A 13,473-nucleotide genomic window follows, 5' to 3' on the forward strand; every position below is an offset into this window, starting at 1 on the left:
ATAAATGATTACATTTCATGAATATGGCTTCGTAAATAAACATATTTTACATGCAAGAACTTGGATTTGATCCATCTTTTGTGTGTTCCCTCTGTGTGTTACAAAGTTTGTGACAAGCTTAATAGGCCCTGATCATTTTTTTTCGACCATATGAACCGATTCGAAGACCCATACAGTTCTGTTTTTATATGTGGGTGTTTTGAAAATGAAGGTAGTTTACCTGTAAAAAAAATAATAATAGTAAGGTAGTAACAGCAGAGTAATTGTTGTATATGAACAAAAAAATAGGAAGAGGCAAGTACGATCGAAACCGGAAATTAAATATTTTTGCGAACCAAAGGAACAGATACATGTCGAGAAATGTTTACAAATTTTTCTGAGAACATGGGTCCGGAAATCTGTGACAGTAACTAGGTAATGTTATAAGTCGATACTTGAGCTCCTAAGTTTTTGGTAGTTACCTGTTATAATTATCGCTAAATGCGGGGTAAAGTTAACCGCAAGTCGAATATGTAATATTATGTTTAGAGAACCTGGAAGGAAGGTATGAATCGAATTCGATTTTAGGCTCATCTCATTTTTTTAAACTCATTTAACAACAATAGCCGGTGGGACGGAAATAATTTGAAAAATTAAAATAAAATAGTTTTTGGAACATAGTGCCATATATTAAGAACATTCGATAACTTTGTTGATGCTTGAGCTATAAATCCACAAAACTTCACTGAGATAACCCTTATAAAGTTAAACAACTAGTGCCAACGCTCAATTAAATTTTACACACACTTGTACTTTTATGTACATACCTCAGATGAGCCTCGTCTGGGATGGCCTTCAGTGCCTTTACCGAATTTTGGTTTTTCGTTTTCGGCTCATTTATGGAGCGCCATTCACTGGATTGGTCTAGTTTGGTGGCAAGATTGTCATGCTCATAAACCCACACCCCGTCATCAGGATTGATGCGTTTGATGAATATAAGGTATTGAGCTACGTTGTTTATCATCTCTTTTGAGACTTCTACTCGAAGTCGTTTTCCCAAAAGATTCTGGTCTTTTAGTATGAGTTTAGCCAACATGTGTTAAGTTGATCCATAAGAGATATTGAGATCTTCTGCGAAAATTTCTATCTGATGTCAACACGATGACGATGATTTCAAGCACTGTTACTTTAACTTTTTTGGTGTTATCGTCAGTAAGAGAGGTGAGATCACGACCTTCATTGATTGTTTTGTGCGACTAAAATATTTGTGTTCATCATAAAATATACTCCCCAAAACATTTCTGCTACATTTTCAATGACTCCGTGACCGTGTTTCCAATGGAAATTGCGAACAGAGTCGTAGGTTATTTTTTTTCATTTTAAAAATTACGAGACACATATTTCGACGAAATTACACACAAACACAAAAAGATTGTACCAATCCAATAAACATTTTTTGTCGATTCTGTTTACGCTTTCAATTTATATGGACTAGGTTAAATTTGATCAGATGGTATATTAAGCTTGCTCAGTAGTCATAACACAAAGCAGGTAATGTCATATATCAGTATATAGGATAGGACATTTATAAATGATCAGCGTGATGAGCTGAGTCGATTAAGCGATGTCCAAATGTCTGTCTGTATATACTCGAAATAGTCTCTCTGTTTTGAGATATATAAAATCCAATTGATCAAAAACAAGTCCTTGTATGGAATTTTTTTCAATTAAAAATAAATCTTCACTAAATTTGAAATGCATTATTGTTTAAGGCAACGCTACAATATCCGAATAAATTGTTCAGATCGGACCACTATAGCATTAGCTGCATACAAGTCAAAATCAAGATACAGATCTTTTTACACGCCTTGTGCTATAAGAAGTGCAAGTGAGAAGGATATATTAGTTTCGGTGCCGCTGAAGCTAACAGTTTTTCTTATTTAGATATATATATGTATGTATATCCTATCCTTCCTATGTATAGTTTGCTTATTTATGAAGTTATTAGTCAGAGTTGAACGAAAGCTACACGAGTCTCCGAAATCTATATCACCAACAAATATGTTGGTTCGTTAAATATTTTATATATTTAAATACTTAATAAACTTTTATGGCTTAAAAAAGTAAAACAGAATGTCAACATGGGGTTTAATCACTAGCGTTTATACATACATACATACATGCATACAAACTCGGTTGTGTTGAAATAAACTTTTGACTATTATATTCGCTTTAATAGCCATTAATCAAAGCATTAAAATTTTAATATCGATTCCTACTCTTTTTGTGCTGCATTTCTAAACAAAAGTTGTGATTCATAAAATATTTAAAATTATTTTTAATAGCTATTAGTTTAGTTTCTTTGTGTTATGAGCTGAAGCATAAAGTCAAAGCACGACGTTTTGTCAGACACCTACACGGCACACACAAATACATATAAACATTTATGTTATTGTAGCTAAATCACATTTAATACTTTAAAGCTAGCAGATAAAATGTGCAAAAGGCAAAAGAAAAACAAAAAAAAAATAATAATAATAATAATGCCAGAAAGCCACAGCACAAAAGGAAATACGAGATTGGCTAGAATGCAAATAATTGGAACGGAATTCTACAGGCGCTTAGCGGAATTGTATATAATTTTGGGTGGAAGCGCTTACCTGTTTTCGGCAGCTACGCCATCCAGTTAAGACGAGATTACGCAATAAGCATTTAATGCTTCCGCTAAAAGCTGCAAGTTGCGCTTACCCATACGAGTGTTAATGAATACGCGTAAAGTAAGTGGCTAAATATTTCCTCAATGTTTTAGTTTTTTATTTACGATGAAAAAATATAAAATATTTAAATTTTTTAACAAATTGTTTGTGTAACACACACTTATAGAGCTAAATACTAAATTAGAAGTTTTCGATGTCACTATGTTTAATTCCATGACGCTTCCTCTATCTGTACCTGTATACTGGCAAGTAGGTGTTACTTAGATTTCCGCCGAAAATCTCATTCACACGTGTATCTTCTGGTTTATTGTAGTTGTAGCCACTTTTCGAGGGATGTGTGTTTGTAAAGCCAGCAACAGCACTTAAACTTGCACTTCCAGCTGCGCTAGAACTTCCACCTCCGCCAGAAACTCCAAATGCGTTAGAACCGCCGACACTACCAGAACTTCCGACTTCACTCCCAACAGTACCAGAGATTCCAGATGCACCAGAACCTCTGACTCCACCAGTAGCTTCAAAACCACCGGTACCTGAGTTGGAGTAAATAACTTCGAATCCACTATTTGAACTGCTGGCAACATTGCCACCACTGGCACCAACAGCTGAAGCAGCATCGAAAGAGCCACTCTGATCACCATTATTGGTATTGGCATAAATGACTTCGAATCCGCTATTAACATTATTGCTGCTAGCTACTCCACTCTCGCTCTCTTCCGTCGGTTCAATGACAGCTGGGCGCTGTGCGACCACTGTTGGTTTGACATCGATTGTGATCTCAGTTGTTGTGCTCACAAGTTGCTCAGGTGCAGTAGTGGTAGTTGTTGTTGTTGTATACGCTTTTGTGCTTGTTTCCGGTGTAAAGACAGTGTTTGGTTCGGTTGTGCTCTTGGTGGTTTTCTTTGGTCTGCGTGTCGTCGTGGCCACATTGGACTTGAAGCCGAGTCCGAAACCGCCACCAATGCTGCCACCACCACCACCGCCAAAGCCGGAAAGTAGACCGGTGAACAAACCCAATTTGCGACTTATGATGCCAACAGGCAGTTGAAAGAGGCCACCAGTTGCTGATGAGCTTAGCGAAGCGGAGGAGGAAGATGATGAGTAAGAAGAGCCACTCCCGGTTGAAGGTGCTGAAAATATAATAAGAGATTTTGATTGGTTGATTGATTGATGGTTGGTTCAAAAAGGAGGCGCTCGAGCGCTAGAGATTACGGTTGTTTTACGCTCCTACCGGTTAGGTCTGATATACCATAAGCTCACTCTCGTCTCTCAATTTACTATTTTAGTGCTCTTAGTGCAAATAATTTCCAACTTTTATCGGCTTTTTTCTATTAGAATATTTTCATTTAGTAGTTTTCATCTTCTTATTGTTTTTGAATATGAAAAATGAATGAGTCCCTCTGTGAACATATTCGAGTTAAGTCCTCGTTTTCTAAAGAGCTTTGCGTGCAAGAATTTCATTCAAAACAAGCCGTTTAATTCATTAAGTATTCAATCTTCACTCACCTCTAGTGGTTAAGGCGAAGAAATTTTTCGACAACAAGAATAATGGTTTGGCCTCAGTCTGTTGCCACAGCACCGCCATTGTGCCGAGTAAGAGCAGCATAAGACCAAATTTCGACATGATTATATTACTTAAAATTTTTATTTTATAAAAAAAGTGATTTTTAAAAATTCTAGTTCTGCCACTACCTCACTAAAACACTCGTTTTTCGCTTTCACAAACGCTGCCTTGGTCTCAATGTGTTATGCTCTCGCCTGCCGATTTGGTACTGCCGATATGCATTTCCTTATTTAACTACTTAAACCGCAGAAGTTGTACCCAGCTAGAACATAATCATATTCGCTAAAGTGCAGAATTCTTGAGCGCGGACACGAACACACAAAGTGGCTTTTAATAAAGACAGGTTAAGGCCAAAATTCTTTAAATTTTGCTTTGCGCATCAGCAGCAGTTGTTTTGGCCGAGGCAAAACTTGTTGATTGTTGATATACAAGCGTACTCTCTGCTTATCTACCGCTCATGAGCATATACTTTAGCCTAAGTATGTATCTATGTATATATGGAAGACTACAAGCCACGCTTTTAAGCGAAGTCAATAATTTTTGTGATTTCTTTTGTTTTATTTTCGCGAAATCTGTTTCATCTTCTTCGCATACACAATTAATACTTTATCTTGCTTCTTCTATCTGTTTGTCAGTTATTGTTCTGCCGGCCGTGTGTTTGATACAAATTCACTTTTCAAGCCATTGCTATTTTTACACACTCGCCGACAGCGTCTCAACTCAATCAGGTTGTTAAGTGCGCGCCTAGCTAGGCATCTAGAATTTTTAATGCTTTCCAATAAAATGACAAGCTGAAGAAATTAAATGTCCGCATGTTTCATGACAGTATATATGCGCCTATATATGCATATGCTGTCTTCATCGAAGAACTCCAATAAAGAGACTCTTTTAACAATCACATGTGCGCATGCGTCGCTGTTTTATGAACAGATAGTTATTTTAAAGGTGTCGTCTGGGTTTCCCTTCAAAATGGGATTCCCAAATAGAGGTAAACCAATTATGACATTCTTCGTTTTCTTCTGGATTGGCCTTGTAAACAGCAAAGTGATTTTGAACGAGTCTGCAGTGGTTGTCTGGTTTGTCTGTGTCTTTCAACACATATACGAATTATCGTGTCCTCTTCTCTTTGGTTTTCAAAATATAGTAAAGATTTGCTTATATTAGTGCTATTTGCAGAGCTGGCGACTTTGCATTTACGATGAAAGATAGCTAATATTAGTTTTGACTCAGTTCAAAGTAGCACTTGTTCTCCTTCTTCTGTCATACTAAAGCTAGATTATTTACTTTTTGAAAATAATTATATCTATGTTTTTTACTCTTTTTTAATCGTACATCTATTTACCATTTGTACGCCAGTAAACCAAAAATGTCTTTAACCTAATTAAATTCCGTTAATGTACAGTGTTGCCACTGTTTATATATGTAAGTATATGTATATATTTATCTAAGCTCCATAACCACGAATTCAAAAGAGAATAGCTGACGACAGCACAGATTGCAGAAAACTTTTACAACATACCAGCACTTTGTGGTCAATTAGCAAGAGTGATACAGACGTAAAAAACCAGGCAGATGTGGTAAATGTGGGTATAGTTTTAGACGAAAATGTAGACGGAATAACTTAAAACTTAATAAATACCGTTAAATAAGATTTTGAAGTATGAATTATAATATTCATTGATTGTGAAAAACTAGTGTTGATATCAAGCGATTTATTCGGTATAGAGTCAATTAAATAAATAAACGGAAGCAAATATTTGTAATATAAGGGGATTGAAGTAATTCATGGTCCCATTTCGCTTATTTTTGGCACCAAACAACAGTATGTCCAAGATAATATGTTCGCTAGATTTCTTGCTCTAAGAAAGCCACTCATATACTACAAGTATATACTTATATGATATAAGGGGCACTGGGGGACGTACTAAACCCATTTTTTGATTCATGATTTCATCCCAAAAAAACACGGCTTGGTGACCAAAAACCCAGTTTTAGCACCTCATAATACAGAATACACTTCTGATCCCAACAAATACAGAACATTATCTCGGCGTCATGGATATTCGGTTTTCCCATTTTTCATCACGCGTCACAATGCGATGTAAGAACAACTTCTTTTTGGGGGATTCAAGCAGAATTTCTGATATGCAAAAGCGTCTTTTAACATTACTTGGCTTTTGCATAATAAAGTAATGAAAAGAAACTTAATCGTAGTATAGTGAAAGAGTTAAGTATCCGATTTTATACATCTGTACACTCTATAATGAAATTCTAAAAGCCAATGTTCTTATGAAGCTTTTTTGTTTAAGGCTTCGGCCATCAAGTTGTGAAAAAGTTCAGTTCTTCACTACTACACTGTTTCTTCACTCGTAATATTATTGCACTTCAGTGTGTAGACATCTACGAATTTATGTACGTGCTCTTCCATGATTTATTTTTATAAGTAAGTGTGTGTTTATGCGTCTTCCAGTTCTTTCATGTAGAATTCATACATTCTAAAGATACATAAGTACAATGTGGAGTATTCTCTTGCAGTTTCAGTTCATGAGCTAGTATTTTTATTGCAATTCTTTTTTTATCCCTTCACTTATCATTTATGCTTTAAACAATGTAATCTAGTACCTTAGCTGGTAGTATATACATACAGCTATACAGATGTATACTATATATATATACACTGGTACATATGTTTCCGGTATGAAGTAGATAGAAAATCGCTGTTTCTTGATTACTCTTCTACGCCTTCCCGGCTCTCCCGTGTAATCCACTTTAGTCCAGTCCAGTGCAACGTTTCTTGTTAATAGAGCATTTATGATTTATAAACGCGTAAAAATTATTACCATTGCACCTTGCTGACATTGATTTAGCGCGTCTGACCGGTTTTTTTATCCGTTACACCGGTGTAATGTGAATACACCTCCATTTAGTTCAAGTGGATATATGAATACATGAATGTAAGTAAAATATAAGTGCATGTTACTAGGTAGGGTCAAAGGTATGCGCTTTGTTTTCAATGTTAGTGGGATAAATCACTATGTCGCTTTTGTTTTATGAACTATGCAATTGACATAGTGTAAAAGCTTACATGAAGGAGGTCATTATCTTCAGGTTTTTGGTATAGAGCTTCGTCTGCTTTCGTTGCAGTCCTTGTTGCAGCGGATCATGTGCTACATAGGAGTTAGTGTAGTTTATTTTCTGTCATCTTTTACTTTGGTATTTCTCTCCGGAATTTATTTAAAGTTTTGTAAAGGAACTTAAATTCCATCAACTTTCCATCGAAGCTCTCGCGATGCTGACTATCCCAATGTATATTAATATGTAAGTATTTTCTCTCCGCTGCGGTATATTTTTCACATCACTCAAATTGTTGTCCATACTTTAAATAATACAATTAAGCATTCAAAGTAGGAAGAGTTGATTTCACCTATGATTCTGAATAAGAAACGAGATATTCACGATTTTTTTTTTTTTTTTTTTTAAATAGTTTATGAAAACTATATCTTTCCGTCCTACATTTTTATATTTAATTAATGTAAGATTGCCCATATTAAGTTAGCCACATCCAAAAGGAAACGTCGGAGACCCAATAAAGTATATCATATAAATGATCAGCTCGACGAGCTGAGTTAGCATGTCCATCTGTCTGTCCGGCCATCTGTATATACAGGAAATAGTTCCTCAGTGTTTGAGGCATCGCATGAGGAAGCTAATCTAGATACCTTTTCCCAATTGGAGGATTATAAAAGTTGTTGCTTGAGGTGCTGTTGTTATCGTATATTTGTTGATCATTTCGCTTAGAAACTTGGCTGTCGAACTACAAAGAAGACTGATCGGTTCATTTGATCCCCTGTATACCCAATCAATTTCGCAACAAGGAGGAGATTGGGATCTCCCTTGATGGGTCAAGTTGTCGGTAATATAGTCTACGACTGGCTTCGAACTATGTATATGATATGAATACCAACTCCACTCTTACCTACCTGTCGCACGTGTTCCCAAGTATTCTATGTTATGGATTCCAAAGCCCGCCTATATGTTCATAAAGCTCTCCTTGCTTCTCGTACATAGAGCTCAGCAGAGATACGATTCTTTGCATTTTTATTTATATCCTAATCGAAAGTAAATATGTATCTACACATGTACATATATGTTATGTATGGAAATTTTATGTACTTCGGCTTCACTTCTTGCGGCTTCCCTAAAATAGCATATATGAGTTCACTGAGCACCAAATGTCTGGAAAACATTGAACATTTTTTTTTAGTTCCAACAAATGAGCTTCAAACTCTTTTCTATAAACTTCAGAGTGCATTCAACATTTAAACGCGAATGCATGCACGAACACTTTCATACATATTACCAGCAGGAGTTAGACTAACACTCATTTCAACTATGTAAAGGCTCTAGCTTTGTTCTCAATACGAAACTAGTAGTGGGACTAGTTAAAATTTAACTAAGAATCATAGAAGTCGTCAAACCAGCAGTGAAAGAATGGTATTTTTATAAGTGTCCATATATTTTTGACTATATAACTTTTGGAGAAAGAAGACCACCAACTACTTACTACCCCGAATTCGTTCGTAGATCACTAGTTTCATACTCATGCTCCGTCCATTGTTTTGCCAGTGCTTTTCTCGTATGAACACGTTCACCATACACACTTACACCAATATTTATGAAATAATTTGCGATAGTAGAAAAAGTTATAAACATTTTTATCTTAAAGCTCATACACTTGAACAAAGTTTGAAAACACATTTGTGGCAATGCGGCACACTATTTTCACTGCATCGCATATACCGTTTGTGTGTCAATGTGTATGGGGTGCAATGTATGCCACTTACCCTGTCGGAATAGTTTTTAGTATTCAGTTATATGTTAGGCCCTTCTTAGAAGGTTTTGTTAGCTTTTGTGGTAATGCTTCCGCGTCGCTATTATGAGTTAACTTCCAATATGGAATTTTATTTAATTTAGGATTAGGTAAGATGAAAATTATGTATAAGAGCTCTACAAGACTATTAAATGTTTTAGAAACTACATCTAAGGTTGTTTAAATATAAAAATTTTTTTGTTTTTGATTTTTACCAGTCGATAATATTAACAGTATTATAAACATAATGAAGGACTCTAACAGTGAGCTCAATTGGCACTGGATGCCTCCTTCCATCGTAAAACCTTTATAATCTAGCCATCTGATTTTATCGTTGCGCTCAAGCGATTTGATGTTCCCAATGAAACTACTTATATAGCTGATTTTTTTTGTCGACAGCTATTCAAGGTTTGGTTCTTGATAGGTCCCAAGTATTCTGTAACAGTCCCATTTTTAGCGCATGCTCTCCAAAAGGCAAGTTCCTTGTTATACTAGCTGTGAGTCGGTAAATACTATTCCTGGACCTATGCAATAAGTTCTTAGTTCTTATCATGTCATACTTGGGCCATATCTACTTCGGTATCTTGCAGTTGAATATAGATTTCCGTCTACTCTGAGCTATTTGTTCAAAATGCGTACAACGCTCTCTTTTGATCGGTCGCTGCGGCCATAGTATTAACTCCGCCTCAGATTCATCTAAAGTAGTTCCTAGCTTGGTCAACTCGGTTTGCTTTTTAGTTGCCGAAAATATATCTGTTTTCGGGAACAAAAATTTTGGACAAGTGAAGTTGACTTGCTAGTGAGTAAAGCTTTCCTGCAATTGTTGACAACGCTGGAGTTAATCTGTGGTGTCGACAAGGACAGCAATGCCGCATGGATATCTGTGCATATCGAAGCTTTCTCAATCCTGCCGTAGTTATTTAATAGAACTCCATAGGTCTTCTCTATACTTAGTTCTTTCTCTTGAAAGATGATGGCTGAGTTTGGTTGCCGGATAAGAGATAGAGATAGAGATGTCTAGATCTATGGGGTATACCACCGTCCCTACACCGCAGTCCATTTTGGAGCCGTCGGTATTGTTAGAGGTAGTATCCTCCTCTCTCACTAAACCTCTTCTTCACTCACGTCTAGAAAGTAGCCCCACCCGAAAGTGACTATTGAAATCTAACCGTGGAAGGATATAGTCACATTTATTTAGGTTTAGCTGTTACACGATGGTGCTATGTTCGTAATAGTGATGAAAATTACTTTAGATTTTTGGTTGGACTACCAAGGGCTCTTTACTTCGCCGGTGCTGCAAAATGACGGTGAAGATGATGTAAATACTGAAAGTTATGTGCTTCACCATATATTTTTCCACTTTTAAAAAAATATTTGAAGATTTAAAAAAATTTATTGCAGAAAAAAGAAGTCTGACTATATCTCAAGGTAGATTCTAATGAAATTTTTGTCAAATTTTTTTCTTTTGGGACCTAAAACTTCGACCAAGAATGATGAAAATTATTTTTACAGTTGTAACAACCGGACGGTTCATTCTTCAACCTGTGTATATCATATAAAATATTTCATAATTTACCCTAAAAGTAGGCTACTGCAGTGAGAGAAAAATATATATTTTTATATAAGCCTACAACTAGGCTTAGAGTATAATATTTAAAAATTTTTTGTATTAAATAATTTTATTTATATTCCTTCCTTTTCTTACTTAAAATTGTTGCTCAATTCAGCTTAGTGTATTCCTGCAGGTCACTCTTGCAATCAGTTCATGCTGTGGCCGCCAAATGCTTGTGATCCCCCGTTGTTTTTGTTTTTTTTTTGCTAAGCTCAAGGCAATGCCCATGGCGTTCGCTGGAATGCGTACAGTTTGTAAGTGTATTAGTGCACATATTTTGTTCGTGACATTGTTCTTGTTGTTGTTGTTGCTCTATGCGAAGTTCTTCTCTTTCAACGCAGTGATGCGTAAATATGAACTTTTATGCCGAGCACGCACCACTTCTATTCATTCACACATGCGCTTCTAACCATTTGCTCTATATTCCACGTATATGTGAGTGTGTGCACATATATAAATATATTTCTCGGGGCGCGTGCATACTAGTGTGCAATGTGCGAAAAAAGTCACACAGTTGCAAATGCAGTTTTTCACGTTGTTGTTGGTTGGTGTGTATAAGTGCGCGCATTAGTGGTATTAAGATTATTTATTCCTGTGTGTGTGGTGGTGTTAGTGCACTTGCAACATGGCTACTTAACTGAATTTCAAAGTGCAATGCTGGTGTCAAAACTGTATAGAAAAATATTGTAAAAAAAAATTAGAACATTGCTTGTGCAAAAGAAGTTTGCAAACACATGTAAAATATGAATGCAGCGCGCTACACCACGGGTTTGTATTTGCTATGCGCTATAAAATAAATTCGATAAGTCAAAAAGGTGCGAAATAATAAAACCACAAACACTTAGTTATATATATGTATATATTATATATATATCACTTTTCATAAAAAAAAACTTGTTAAAAAACCTAGCAAAACTGCAATTCGAACTGTATTCACCTATTCACCTAACAAAAAATACAGTCGAGTTTTCTCTGCGTGGCGTGCGCATTTAAAATGCATGACTGCCTCCGCGATGGCCATTTTGGCGTATTCCAATCGCAACAGAGTGGCTCTTCTGCGTGCGTTCAATTGAATTAAAATGTTCACACATATCATAGCGTCAATGTTGTCGTTTTCACTTTGTTTGAAGTGCTTCGCTTTGGGTTTAAGCAAAACTTTTCAACGCCCGCGCTATCACTTACCACACCAGGCATATTCATTAGAATGTAAAAAGAGCGCAAAAATATTATTTTAACTTTGCTGTTCACTAAAAATTTATATGTGTAGGAATGAGTTTTCAGGATTCTAACTGGAAATAAAGAACTAAGAGCGCAGAGAACGATCAAAATATTCTCTAAAATCTAAAATCTAAAAATTGCGAAGTTTAAAAAACAATGAGATGTAAAAAAGTTTATATTGTGAATTAGCATTCATTAGTTGACAAATTTATGCACAGATTTTGCCCCATTTCGGTAACAAGTCAGCTTATGTCGAAACGTGTATTCAGAGTTAAAAAGTTGACATCCTAGAATATGCATTATATTCGCCAGATCTACCATAAATACCATAGAGAACATTTGTGGATGCTTAGTTAATAGACTTTTAAAGTCCAGAAAACAATGTTATACAAAAAAGAGTTAATTCACGTCAATTACGTCAGACACGTGTTGTCCACCATTTATTTCAATTACTATACCCAGAACAGGGTATATATGTTTGCCACGCAGTTTTTAACACAAAAAAGAAAATGTCGGAAGGCTAAAAAATGATTAGCATGACGAGCTGAGTTAATTTCAAAACTGTCTGCTCAAAATCAAGTTTTTGTATGGAAACTTGTGTATTGTGGAACCGAAGTTTGCTTTTTTTTGTTTTCCCATCCATTTTCCGAAATATTTGCAAGCAAAGTCGGAACCACGCATTATATATTAATAGTTCAATCATCTGTAACAAAATATCAAAAAAATGTTACACAAGTAATTAAGTACGATATGCTTTACCAAATGGCGTTGGAATTGAAATTTCTATCAACTTTACTTTAAGTATCAAATTAAAGTACGAGTAAAGTAGCGTACATTAGGCCCAATAAAAGTAAAATGTTTCTTGCCAACGAAATATTTGTGTGACATTTCATCATACTTGAAATTGGTAGCACTTTATGGTTTGAATTTCGAGACACTAATTTTGTCAATTTATTGTCATTGAATTTAACATAATGAAACCATGCATTAGGCTGTTAGTCTATCACTCCTATGGTGAAATATTTGTATGGTCCTTCGACCCCAGTCTCGTTTATTGTAGAAAAATGTGAACCGAGTATTTTGTTACATATGAATAATGTGAGATCCAAGTATTAAATTAAGCAAGTTGAAAATACTGTATACTGTGTTATAAATACCGCAGCACCACCTATCGGGTAGCCAACTACATTTTCTGTAAATCGGTTATTAAGTCTAAGTTATATGATAAATGAAAAACTGGGCGTTATTACTCAGCAATATCCCACGATATATTTACTGTATTTCGGTATAATTTGAAACAGATGGAAAAAAATTTATGAAATCTTAAAAAAAAAAAAACAATTATTTGTACGTCATTGCCTTCACTTGACATTCTAAATTGAAATGTTTGCATTCTTTCTATTAGAAACATTATTTGAATTCACATTGGCTTGGGAAATATTGAACGATTGGGTAATATTTCAGTAATTCCTGTTGAAAGAGACACATATTTACATATCTAGAATTGCAGTCAAAT

The 13,473-nt window shown here is 35.4% G+C and overlaps 1 protein-coding gene across 2 annotated transcripts; it reads right to left on the reverse strand.

Annotated features, from left to right (window-relative positions):
- Positions 1 to 2,771: 2,771 nt before the first annotated feature.
- LOC106619387 (putative per-hexamer repeat protein 5) lies at positions 2,772 to 4,485 on the reverse strand. 2 transcript variants are annotated; one of them, XM_070110245.1, is made up of 3 exons: positions 4,386 to 4,485; positions 4,200 to 4,327; positions 2,772 to 3,823 (listed from the first exon to the last, which is right to left on the reverse strand). In XM_070110245.1, exons 2-3 carry the CDS (start codon positions 4,315 to 4,317, stop codon positions 2,922 to 2,924), a joined length of 1,020 nt encoding a protein of 339 aa, XP_069966346.1. In that variant the 5' UTR covers positions 4,318 to 4,327; positions 4,386 to 4,485; the 3' UTR covers positions 2,772 to 2,921. The 2 variants fall into 2 exon arrangements, with proteins under 2 accessions (XP_069966346.1, XP_014092928.3); XM_014237453.3 differs by having other exon boundaries at positions 4,200 to 4,477.
- Positions 4,486 to 13,473: the final 8,988 nt, after the last annotated feature.

This window comes from Bactrocera oleae, chromosome 5, assembly GCF_042242935.1.
Source record: "Bactrocera oleae isolate idBacOlea1 chromosome 5, idBacOlea1, whole genome shotgun sequence".
In the NCBI taxonomy this organism is placed as follows: Eukaryota; Metazoa; Arthropoda; class Insecta; order Diptera; family Tephritidae; genus Bactrocera; species Bactrocera oleae.

What these genes read in the sequence shown, in the direction of transcription:
- LOC106619387 (XM_070110245.1), bottom strand. Translation starts at nt 4,317, where the DNA reads ATGTCGAAATTTGGTCTTATGCTGCTCTTACTCGGCACAATGGCGGTG. An exon ending in CTTCGCCTTAACCACTAGAG is followed by an intron (nt 3,824 to 4,199) that starts GTGAGTGAAGAT and finishes TTATATTTTCAG; the next exon opens with CACCTTCAACCGGGAGTGGC.